Source organism: Plasmodium gaboni, chromosome 14 (genome assembly GCF_001602025.1).
Source record: "Plasmodium gaboni strain SY75 chromosome 14, whole genome shotgun sequence".
NCBI lineage: Eukaryota > Apicomplexa > Aconoidasida > Haemosporida > Plasmodiidae > Plasmodium > Plasmodium gaboni.
The window spans coordinates 2,582,092-2,594,591 of record NC_031494.1 but is presented as its reverse complement, the minus strand read 5'-3'; the positions used below and the strand labels follow the sequence as shown (position 1 = coordinate 2,594,591).

Genomic DNA, 12,500 nt, shown 5'->3' with positions numbered 1-12,500 from the left:
ATTTGGAACAATTTTATAAGCAAATAATAATATACCAAATCCATTTTTTAATAAATTCTGTATAGATTTTATTATTTGGTCTTTTTTGTTTTCCTTACTTTCTTGATTACATAACATATAAATAGTATATTCATCATATGTTTTCAATAAATAATATATTTGATTGTTGTATAACATTAAAATAGATATAAGTTTATATGGTTGTCTTGATTGAAAAATGTCTAATATTTTAAAAGGGCATTCTGTTTGTTTTTTCTTGTATTCATTTTCATAAATTTTTTTTTTTAATGCTCTTTTATTGTTACAATAAGTATAGTTATGATGATTCCTTTCTATTCCTTTAAAATGTGAACATCCCGAAGTATCACTATTACTATCACTATCACTATCACTCCAATTATTAGAAGTATAATCATAATCATCATCGTCATAATCACTACAACAATTATCACTTTGACTTGTAGAATTATATTCATTTTGATGATTATTTCTCAAATGATCATGTGTTTTATCAAGATGCTTACTTTTGATTCCTTTATTTTTTTTTATTATTTTTATATTTCTTTGACTCTCTGCATATGAGTAGTTAAAAATATGATCCTTTTTTAAAGAATTACTAAAGAATATATTTTTTTTAACACTCCATTTTTTATCACAATTTTTATTTTTTTGAAATCCATAAATTTGTTGTAAATCAATATTTCGGTGCTTTACCTTATTATTCACCTGTTTATTTAATATAATGTTTTTTTTTCTATTTCTTTTTTTTTCTTTTTCTTGTGAAATATGTCCACACTTTTTTATAGATATATTATTTTTTATACAAAGGAGAAATATATAATTATTTTGATAATATAACTGCATTCCTAAAAACCTTAAAAAATTCAAGAATAATGTTTCTTCTTCTTTTGTTGAAAATAATATTTTATGCTTAATAGTATCTTTGTTTTCTTTAATATTATATATATGTTTATCTTTAATATTATATATGTTTCTTTCTTTTATTTTCTCCTCAATTTTTAAACGTTTCATTTTTCTTATTATAATATCATTACAAAATAAAATACATAAAAATGTTAAGAATATTTTATGTATTTCACTACAACTATAATTTATTATTTTATGAAAAATATTTTTATATACTTTTGAATTGTCTTTTATGATATCATAACTATCATGGTATTTATGAATATTATGTAATATCATTTTATTGATTTCCTCCTCCTTATTATTATTATTATAATTATTATTATTATTATTATTGTTGTTGTCATTTATATAATAATGAAAGAATATTTTGAAATCTACAACCTTGAAAAAGGTTTGAAAGAAGAGAGTACTATGTGTATCTATTAAAAATTCATCAAATATAAAATCAAACTTGTGTATTTTAAGATGATTATCTTTAGATAAAGTACCGATTTTGTCATATAAAATATATTGTGTATTATATAATGATTTTATTATATTATAGTTATATATTATATTATTATTAAAATGATGATTCTTTATATATTCATTTGTATACCTACTTTTATTTTTATTTGTATTTATTAATTTATTATTATTCCATAATATTAATGAATATAACTTATGTATTATAAAAATATAACAACAGTTAATATTTGGTAAATGAATTAATAATAAAAAGAAATATTTTATATATATAAGAAATATATTTTGGTCTAATAGATTTTCTTCATTTATACAAAGAATACAATTAATACATATAACTGTAAGTAATAATATTTTCATTTTATAATTCATATCATTACAAAATAAAATATCATTTTTTTTTTTCTCTTTTATTTTTTTTTTATTATTCTGATTTATAATGTTTGACTTTTTATCTATACCTGTATATATAACTAAACCATAAATCGAACTTTTTATTAGAGTACATTCATCCCATATTATATTATCAATATTTATTGATTCCTTATATTTTCTAAATAATTTATGATTTAGTTTTTCTTTTAAATTAAAAATATCATCATAATAAGTAGGAAATCTATTATTATACATTTCTGATGTATAATCTGACTTATTTGTTTCTATATTATTATTATTTTTGTAAGGTTTTATAATAACATCATTTTTACTATTTATATTTTCATCGTTTGATCTACAAAAAATAGGATATGTATCTATTTTATTCATACATAAATATACATCACTACTATAACTACAACTATCACTGCTATAATGAATACTTTTTTCATTTCTTTTGTAATAAGAACTATTAATATTATTATTATCAACCTGTCTTGATAATATATCTTTCTTATTATTTAATAAAAATTCACAAGGACTCAACACTTTTTTTGTTTTATTTTCCTGCATTGTGTTATATGAACAATGTATGGATCTAGCAAATAAATATTTAAGAAAATTATAAGATAATTCAACATAAGTATCTTGTATAATATATATAAAAATAAATTGACATATTGAAATATTATCCTTATTAATATTCTTATTGCTGATATTATATACATTTGATTTCCCAAAATATATATCTTCTAAATTTGTTATATCATTTACAATTGTATTAGTGACCTCACTACAGTTTAATAAGAACAATAATCCTTTCATTCGATCAAAATGGCAGTGAGGTTTTTCAATAAGAACTTTTATTTTCATTAAAAATATATCATAAATATTTGCTAATATATTTGTTATCTTTACACATTTTTTTATTTTCAAATCTTTATATCCATCATAATTTTTTGAGGAAATTAATATATCATCATCAGTACAATTTTTTAGTAAAATTATATCAGCTGGTATTACCTCAAATTGGGGTAAATACAAAATGTCTCCGACCTGTAAAAAAAGGGCCATATAAATATATAAACATATATATATATATATATATAATTATATATATTATTTTTTTAACTTTTTTACAACCTTAATATCACAATAAAGGACATCTATTAACCCCAAAGGTGTTAATCTTTTGTATGTTTTCCTTTTTATTTGTTTCATATGTTCTGTCTTCTTATTAACAATACACATATCTCTTATTATACAACATATAAATATAAAATAAAAGGTTTGCAAAAAATATAGATAATGACTAGTTTTAATTATACTTATTTGTTGAAATATACATGCAATTAAAAAAATTATAAATATAATATTTGTACAATTTTTAAAGAATATATTAATAAATATAGAAAGTATATTTCTATTATACATATTATTAATAATATTCATCCTACTCTTTATATTTAAATTATTTCTTATAATATATGTATGAAGATATAGTTCATCATATATTTTTATAAGATCCAATTTTCTTTCAGATTTTCCTTTTTTCTCTTTATTTTTATAAAAAGTAAAATGATTACTTTCATATGTATTTTTAAAATGTAACTTCTTTTTTATTAATGATTCGTCACTTAAATATAGAGCATTTTCAAAATCAAAATTATATAAATGCTTAATTTTTTTTATGAACATTTCTTTCATTCTATTTATATTCTTACAATTTTTTAAACACTTATAAATTTTTTCCCTATCATTATTAACAAATTCTAAATTATGTACATGATATATTACATTGTTTATAAAATTCTTACAGATTTCTATAATCTGTTTGTGACATATACAATTATTGATATCATTTGTTAAAAATATACAACGATCATAATTTTTCAAAATGGTTTTATTCCTTTCTAATTTTATTCTAATAATATTATCATTTAATTTGTTCCTTTTCTTTTTTCTAATAGCATTAAAGAAAAGACATAAAATATACTTAAATGATATTGCATACAATAAATTTATAATATTATATAAACTATTTATTATAGGATATAATAATGCATACACATATACATTGTTTCCTTTTTCGACTTTTTCCTCATAATCATATAGATCGTCATCAAAAGGATAACGCTTTTTACAGGTAAAGCTTTTTAAATAACATGTTATATTAATAATTCGTTTTTTTATATAAAATAATAAACCTTCCACTTTTCTTATGAAAAAGTTATAGTATTTGATTTCTTTATCTCTTGGTATGTTTAAAGCTAACGTTTTTAAATTATTATTCAACATCATCAATGTAAAGAATTTTTAAAAGGTCGATGGATTCATAGGTGTTGTATGGAAAATATATATATATATATATATATATATATGTGAAGACAGAAAGAGGAACAGTGGATAATTGAGGATTTTAAATATTAAAAGAAAATATAAAAAATAAAAAAATTAGAGAAAAAAAAAAAAAAAAAAAAGAAAGAAAGCAAAAGACAGATTTTATTCTTAATAATTCTTTAATATTTTAAAAATGAATATAATTATGAACCATAGAGAATAAAAATATTTGTTTAGACATAAATATTTTTCTTATACAAATAATATATATGATTGCTAAAAAAGGTTAATAATAAAAAAAAAAAAGACAAACCTAAGATATAAAACGAAACTTTTTAAAAAAAATATAATTTATATTGAATCGTTTTAAGTAAAATGAAAATTTTTCTATTACCACTTTTTTTTTTTTTTTTATTTTCGATCAAATTATATATATATATATATATATATATATATGTAAAAAATAAATCATCACATAATAATTAAAAAAAAAGAAACAAAAACAATTTGATGTTTTTCATAATGTCCTACATTTCATTAATAAAAAAGGATAAGACTAATAAAAATTAATATTTTAAAAATATGTATTACAAAAATGTTAGCCAATTTATATTTACTATTAAATATATTATTAATATGTTTTAAAAAAAAAAAAAAAAATAATATCTATCATATATATATATATATATAATATTAAGTTATAATGTAATAATTCACGTAAATTTTTTCATTTTAATGAAAATACTAATTAGATATCAATGATATACTCATATGATCCACATATATAAAACTAGATTGATAAATATTTATAAGATATAAAATAAAACATACAATAAATATAGGATACATAACATTATATTCTATTTAATAGAATAAAAATATATAAATTAACAATATTTTTGGGCCTTTAATCATAAATAAAAATTTGATATAACTTACAGTGCAATAATATATATAATATATATATATATATATTATAAATAAATATTTTTCTTTTTTATTTAACTTTTTTTTTTTTTTTTTTTTTTATCATTTATTATATTATTATTTTATAATATATATATTTAAATGTCATAAAATAATAATATAATATATATATATATTATATGTATGATTTATTGCTATACAATAAAATATTTAATATATACAAAAATTCTTTATTTTCAATCTTACCTTATTATTTAAAATAAAAAATTACAAAATGTAACTTATATAAAAGGATGAATCCTTTCTCCTTCTAATGTATTATATTAATTTCACGGAATAAAATATTTCCTTCATTCCAAAAATAAAATAAATTACATATACATATATATAATATATATATATATATATATATATATTATCATTTTGTATTATGTGCATATAAACTCACACATTGTATATTACTTGTATTTTTATATATGTTAAGGAAAAAAAATATATTATATATATAATATATGATGATCACAAATTAAAGAAAATTTGAATATATATATATATATATATATATATATGTATATTTTTTTTTTTTTTTTGTGACATTTTATAATAACCATAAATATATATATGTATGTATGAAGGAACAATCATTAAAAAAAAAAAAAAAAATTAAAGGATAAAAATACATAAAGATTATATAAAAGTATAAAAAAAAAAAAAAACAATAAAAAAAAATGGTTCAATTAAGTGATGTATTAGGTAATGTACCATTAATAACTAGAATATATCTAATCCTTTCTTTTGCTTTAATGGTATTATGTTCCCTTGATATAATATCTCCATTAAGTTTATATCTCAACTGGAATTTAGTATTAAGAGAGCATCAGGTAATGATATGAAAATAAATGTACATAATGATATTATTTAATAACATGGATTTTGATATCTTAATGTTTTTATATGAAATAATATTTATAAAATATTGTAAGTATAAATATATATATATATATATATATATATATATTTACAGCTTTATATTATATTTTATTTTATATTTTTTTTTTGTCCGTTTCCTTTCCTTATTTTTTTTTTTTAGTATTGGCGACTTATTACGTGTTTTTTATATTTTGGGTCCTTTGGTATACATTTTTTCTGGGATGTTTACGTCTTGTATGTTTATTATAAGAAAAGAAAAAAAAAAATTAATACCTAATATTATAATGTATGCGTTGTAGCCAATTTTTTAGAACATTTCAATTATATATATTATATATATATATATATATATATATATATATAATATGATGCATTTTATTTATTTTTAGAATATATTATTGTAGCTCGTTAGAAGAGGTAACTTTCAGAAACAATTCTGCTGACTTTTTGTGGATGATTATTTTATCCTGTTGTATGCTACTAGTAATATCGAAAATAATAAATAAAAGACAAAAAACAAAAAACAAAAGAATATATATATATATATTTATATATTATTATTATTATTTACCACAATGTTACCAAGTTTACATTAACTCTTAATAAATATGAAAATAATATATTAATTCTTTTTTTTTTTTTTAACTCAGGGGGTATCATACATCTTTGGAGGTGTATATTTTTATAGTAGCTGTATAATAAATGTTATTACCTACATATGGAGTAAAAACAATTCTACAACAAGATTAACAATTCTTTTCTTTACAATTAGAGCCTCTTATTTACCATGGTACATAAACAATTATATATATTAATATATATATATCATCTATACTTGTGTAATTATTTCACCTCCATACATATATTCACTTATAAACATCTTTTATCTTTTAGGGCTTTAACACTCTTATCATTAATTGTAGATTATAATTCGAATGATAATTTTTTTGGAATACTTGTTGGACACATTTACTTTTTCTTTACAAGTATCTTCCCCCATATGCCCATTGCTAAAAATACGAACATTTTTAAGACCCCAAGATTATTGTTAGTTTTAAAAAATACATTTAAAAATAAACTTTATGAACCTTTTTTTTATAAATAATTATATAAATATATTTATATGTATATATATATATATATATATATATTTTTTTTGTAGGAAGTGGTTGTTAAAAGAGGATTCGTCATAAATAAAACATATATATATATATATATATATGTATATTTATTTATTCATATATGATTTAATTCAAATTCTTTTTTTTTTTAATGTTAAAAAAGAAAAAAACGAAAATCTTATCTCTTTATAAATATATATATTAATCCATATTTGTATATCCACATTTGTATAATTAACAATTTTTGTTTTTATTTATTCAAATTTTTGTGTATATTTCAAAATAGAAGAAAAGAAAAGAAGCCGAAAAAGAATAAAGGAAAAAAATTCACACCAACATTTTAATTGAACGTGCTTTTATAAAAAATATAACATTTTTTTATATGAACATATTATATATATTATATATATAATAGTTTTTTTTTTATGTATTATTTATATGTGATATATTATAATATATTTTATTAAATATAAAGATTAATTTATATCATTTTATAATTTATTTTTATTTTATTTTATTCTTTTTTTTTTTTTTTTTTTTTTTTTGTGTGTATTTAAATTATATAATTTTTTTAAAATTAAATTAAATTTTAGTTTATATGACTTTTTTTATAAAAAGTAAATATTCTCAAGTAAAAAATATGAAAAAATAAAAAAATAAAAAATATATTACCAATAAATAAATAAATTATATACATTTAGAAAGTATACTTATTTTAATAATTATGATCGTGTGTTAAAAGAACACATACATATATATATATATTTTATGTGGACATGCTTTGGTTCATAATTATTATATAGATAATAAAGTTTTATTCTGATAAGAAAGAGAAAAAAGATACAAATGGTTGCTGTGATGATAATTTTTCGTTGTTATCATTTTTATCTTTAAAGTTTAAGTTATTACTTTTATTTATATTATAATATTCTAAAAAACAAGAATCTTTTATATTTTGTAAAGCATTGTTGTTATCATTATTATCATTGATTATATTTGTTTTATTAATATGTGATGGAATAAATTTTTGTTTCATTGACATAATATCTAAATCATTTTTTTCTTCTAAAAAGTTTTGTGCTAATTGTTCTTGATAAAAATGTACTAATTCATTGTCCTCAGTATTTATAAGTTCATTTAAATTGTTAAATATATGTTCTTCTCTTTTGTTAAAGTCAAAGTTAAATTTATTTAAAATATTATTTTTTTCATCATTTTCTAAGAATAAAATTGAATTTTCCTTATTTATATTATTATTCTTGTCTTTTTCCATATATATATTTTCATTTAATGAATATTTTAATCTATTTATATCATTTACTTTTTCATTTTTAGGTCTTTCAAAAATTTCATCATAATTTTTTAATTTGACATCTAAAGTTATTGCATTTATATTACTATTTTTTTCTTCAATTAAATCATCAATATTAGTACAAAGTGTTTTTTCAATTTTATCCTTTTCATTTGTATAAAATTCTTGTTCCATTTCATTTTCATTTCTTTCCTTTTTATAGTCCTTATTTTGCATATTAAAAATGAAATCTTTATTCTTATTATATATATCATTTCTTATCTTATTAGCTGTCTTTTTTAATTTCATTACTCTATTAAATTCTATAACTGCTACTATTTCATATGTTATTTGAGCAATATTGTCCCATTGTTCAGTTGTAAATGTTAAGTCTCCTTTCATTATTTTTTCACATAAACCCTTCAAACATTTAATAACTTCTAATAAATTTATTTCATTATTTCTATCAATATTTAAATTTGTTTCTACTGTTACATTTGATAACTTGGTATCACCACTAATATTTTCTAATTCATTATTTCTATTTGATACAGTTGAATCAATATTCTCAGAATTAAAATATTCATCTTCTTCATCTTCTATAGCATCGTCACTTGTTGCTTCATGTTCATTAAAATTTATTTCATGAGCATCAGTACTACAACTTGAATGATTCTGTTTAAGTTTTAGTATGTTCAAATTCTTATTATAATTCTTATTAAGAGTATTAATTGTGTCTATATAACTTGTAGAATTGTTTGTACTAAGTGAAATATTTTTACTGCACACATTCTGATATGATCCAGAAACACTTCCATTTAATTTTCTTGATACAAATTCATTATAATTACAAGAATTCACATTTTTACCATTCGATTGTCTATTCGTTTTATTATTATCATTACATTCATTATCATTATCTTTAATATTATCATTATCTTTAATATTATCATTATCTTTAATGTTATCATTATCTTTAATGTTGTTATTATTATTATTATTATTATTATTGTTATTATTATTATTATTGTTGTTGTTTGGATTATTATTATTTGCTCTCACACCATTAATACCATTCTTATTATCATTTGATATATGTCCAACAACACTCGAGAGATTACCTTGAGAATTACACATGTTATTATTCTTCATATTCTTTGCTTCAAATGAACCAATAGAATTAATAGAATCTTTGATGCTATTTCTTGAGTATGTATTATTATTTATATGGTCAAAAGTACCTTTCTTATTTAACATATTCATTTTAATATTTTCTTCAGAAAAATCAAAAAAGCTATCTTTATTAAATACAGCATTATTAAAAGATAAATTAGATCTATCAACAGCCTTTTTATTCATATCATTTTTATTAGATATAGTATCCATAGAATCATAAAGTGCGCAGTTCATACTATTTGTTTTATTATTACAATGTATATCATTATTATCTATATGTCCTAGTTGTATATCACTTCTCTTTTTAAATGACATATTTTTCATATATTTATCATTTATAATACCACTACTATTTTTACTACATATATCTATCTTATCAACAATAATAACATTTGGAATATTGGGCATATCAATTCCATTCGTAAATGGCAACTTGTAAGTACCAGGTACTCTCGTCTCAGCTAAACCATGAATAAAAGGACAATAATAAGTATTACAAGACCCCTTTTTATAATCTTCACATCTTTTTGTTTTATAAAAAAGAGGATGATATAATATTTCTTCAGTAGAATGAGCAAAAGGACATTCACCTCCTCTTAAACATAAACTATTAATAGAACCATCACCTCTTGTTTCTACATCCGGACACATTACAGTAATATAACGTATAAAAGATGAGTCACTTAAATAAAATGGACATCTCCTATTCCAAAATTCATTGTGACTATACTGACATCTATCCAAGCCAAAATTACAACCACCATTCAACAATCTCTTACATTGCTTCGTTCGAAAACGACTTAAATCTTCTTCACTCAAAAGTGTGGCATAAACCATCTTCTTCAAAATAAAAAGACAAATATTATATAATACAAAAAAATAAAATAAAATAAAACAAAACAAAACAAAACAGAATGAGTTAAAATAAAATAAAACAAAACAAAACAGAATGAGATAAAATAAAATAAAATAAAATAAAACAGAATGAGTTAAAATAAAATACACCGTATATTATATCAATATATACTATTATATAACAAAAAGTTTTTATTATACAAAATAAAAGAACAAAAATCAAAAATACAATTTAAAGAATAAAAATTAATTCAAGTACACATAAAATACTACAAATATATATATATATATATATATATATATATATGTAAATATATAAACAGATGTTTATATTGTTCAATAACATAATACACTCTTTAAAAAAAAAACCTTAAAATATATAGACAACTAAAAAAAATATAGATATATTATTGTAGATGTATATGATTACTCAGTTTTTTTTTCTTTTTCTACATTAATAACTTAATAATTTGGAATAAAACTATAAGTAAATATATATATATATATATATATATATATATATATATATATATGTGTTCACAAGGTGTACACTTTAACAATATATGTATATCTACAAAAAAAAAGTATAAATAAATATACTTTTATTATTACTAATAGAAATATTATAGATTCTTAATTAATAAAGCATAATAGACATAAAAAGATTATATATATGAAAATTAAAAAAATGAAAACCAAATTTAATTTAAAATAAATCCTTTATTTAAAGATATAAATACAAAGATATGATAAATAAATAAACAAATAAGTATATATATATATATATATATATATATATATTTTAAATTTATTATTTTAGTTATAGAATCACATAAAAACAAAATATTATAGGTCAATACAACTAAAAAAACAAAACAGAATTAAATTAAGAAAAAAAAAAATTATTACTTTTATTTTTATTTTATATTATATATATATATATATATATAATTATATATTTTTTTTTTTTTTTTTTTTTTTGGTGATATTATTATTATAGAAATATTAAATATCAAATATAAAATAATATGAGAAAAATTAAATTAATAACCAAAAAAAATAAAATAAAATAATAAAAGATAAAAAAAATTCAAAATTTAAATATAGACAAATTATAAATTAAAACTACATATACTATATTGGTACGAAAAAAAAAAAAAAACTATTATATAACATAATCTATATGATTCTAATAATATTAAATTATATTTATCTATATTTATTTATATTTATTATTATATATTAAATAAAAAAAAAAAAAAATTCTGTTTTTTTTTTTTTTTTTTTTAAAAGTATAAATATGTTTCGTTAATTTAAAACATAAGACACAAATACACACAAAAAAATATGAGTACATATATAAGTAGTACTACAAAATAGATGAATTTATTTGATTAAAAAATTTTAAATTATATAAAATGAACTAAAATATATCAAAATAAAAAAATATAAATAAATAAATATATATATATTTATTTAAATATAAAGTGGAAACCCTATGGTTTCATTAAAAATATAATTTGTTCTGATCTTCCTTTTTATCATTTAAATGTACATGTTACAATTTAAAGTAAAAAGTATAAAATTAATACAACGTATAAAATTTTAATATAACATAATATAAACATTTAAAGATATAGACATAATAAAAATAAATAAACAAATAAATAAATATATATATATATTTATGTAAATGTGTAAAATTAGATATAAAGCAAAATACGAATTTTATAAAAAAAAAAAATAATGAGGTAAAATTTTAATTGAACAATATTTTTAATAATACTATGCTTTATACACATGTTGTATAAATTTTTTTTTGTATTAAGAAAAAAAAAAAAAAAAAAAAAAAAAAGAAAAAAAAAAAAAAAAAAAAAAAAAAAAAAAAAAAAAAAAAAAAAAAAAAAAAAAAAAAAAAAATTTTTTTTTTTTTTTTTTTTTTTTTTTTTTTTTTTTTTTTTTTTTTTTTTTTTTTTTTTTTTTTTTTTTTTTTTTTTTTTTTTTTTTTTTTTTTTTTTTTTTTTTTTTTTTTTTTTTTTTTTTTTTTTTTTTTTTTTTTTTTTTTTTTTTTTTTTTTTTTTTTTTTTTTT

General features: G+C 17.4%; 3 protein-coding genes across 3 annotated transcripts in view; 1 reads left to right on the top strand and 2 right to left on the bottom strand.

The window, feature by feature from the left end:
- PGSY75_1468600 (putative aminophospholipid transporter) overlaps positions 1–4,071 on the bottom strand; it is a gene marked incomplete at both ends in the record, with an annotated part of 6,189 nt that extends 2,118 nt beyond the window's left edge. The window contains 2 exons of the mRNA XM_018788365.1: positions 1–2,826; positions 2,914–4,071. The exon at positions 1–2,826 is cut by the window's left edge and continues 2,118 nt beyond it. Coding sequence (XP_018639737.1) covers positions 1–2,826; positions 2,914–4,071 — 3,984 coding nt within the window. The remainder of the gene's footprint in view (positions 2,827–2,913) is intronic.
- Positions 4,072–5,765: 1,694 nt separating this feature from the next.
- On the top strand, positions 5,766–7,160 carry PGSY75_1468500 (derlin-1; the record flags this gene model as incomplete). Its single annotated transcript, XM_018788364.1, has 6 exons — positions 5,766–5,918; positions 6,128–6,201; positions 6,357–6,450; positions 6,618–6,757; positions 6,862–7,014; positions 7,130–7,160. The coding sequence occupies 6 exons, from the start codon at positions 5,766–5,768 to the stop codon at positions 7,158–7,160; spliced, it is 645 nt and encodes a 214-aa protein (XP_018639736.1).
- A 742-nt stretch (positions 7,161–7,902) lies between these two features.
- On the bottom strand, positions 7,903–10,392 carry PGSY75_1468400 (putative zinc finger protein; the record flags this gene model as incomplete). The annotated part of the gene is made up of 1 exon (XM_018788363.1): positions 7,903–10,392. One exon carries the CDS (start codon positions 10,390–10,392, stop codon positions 7,903–7,905), a length of 2,490 nt encoding a protein of 829 aa, XP_018639735.1.
- Positions 10,393–12,500: the final 2,108 nt, after the last annotated feature.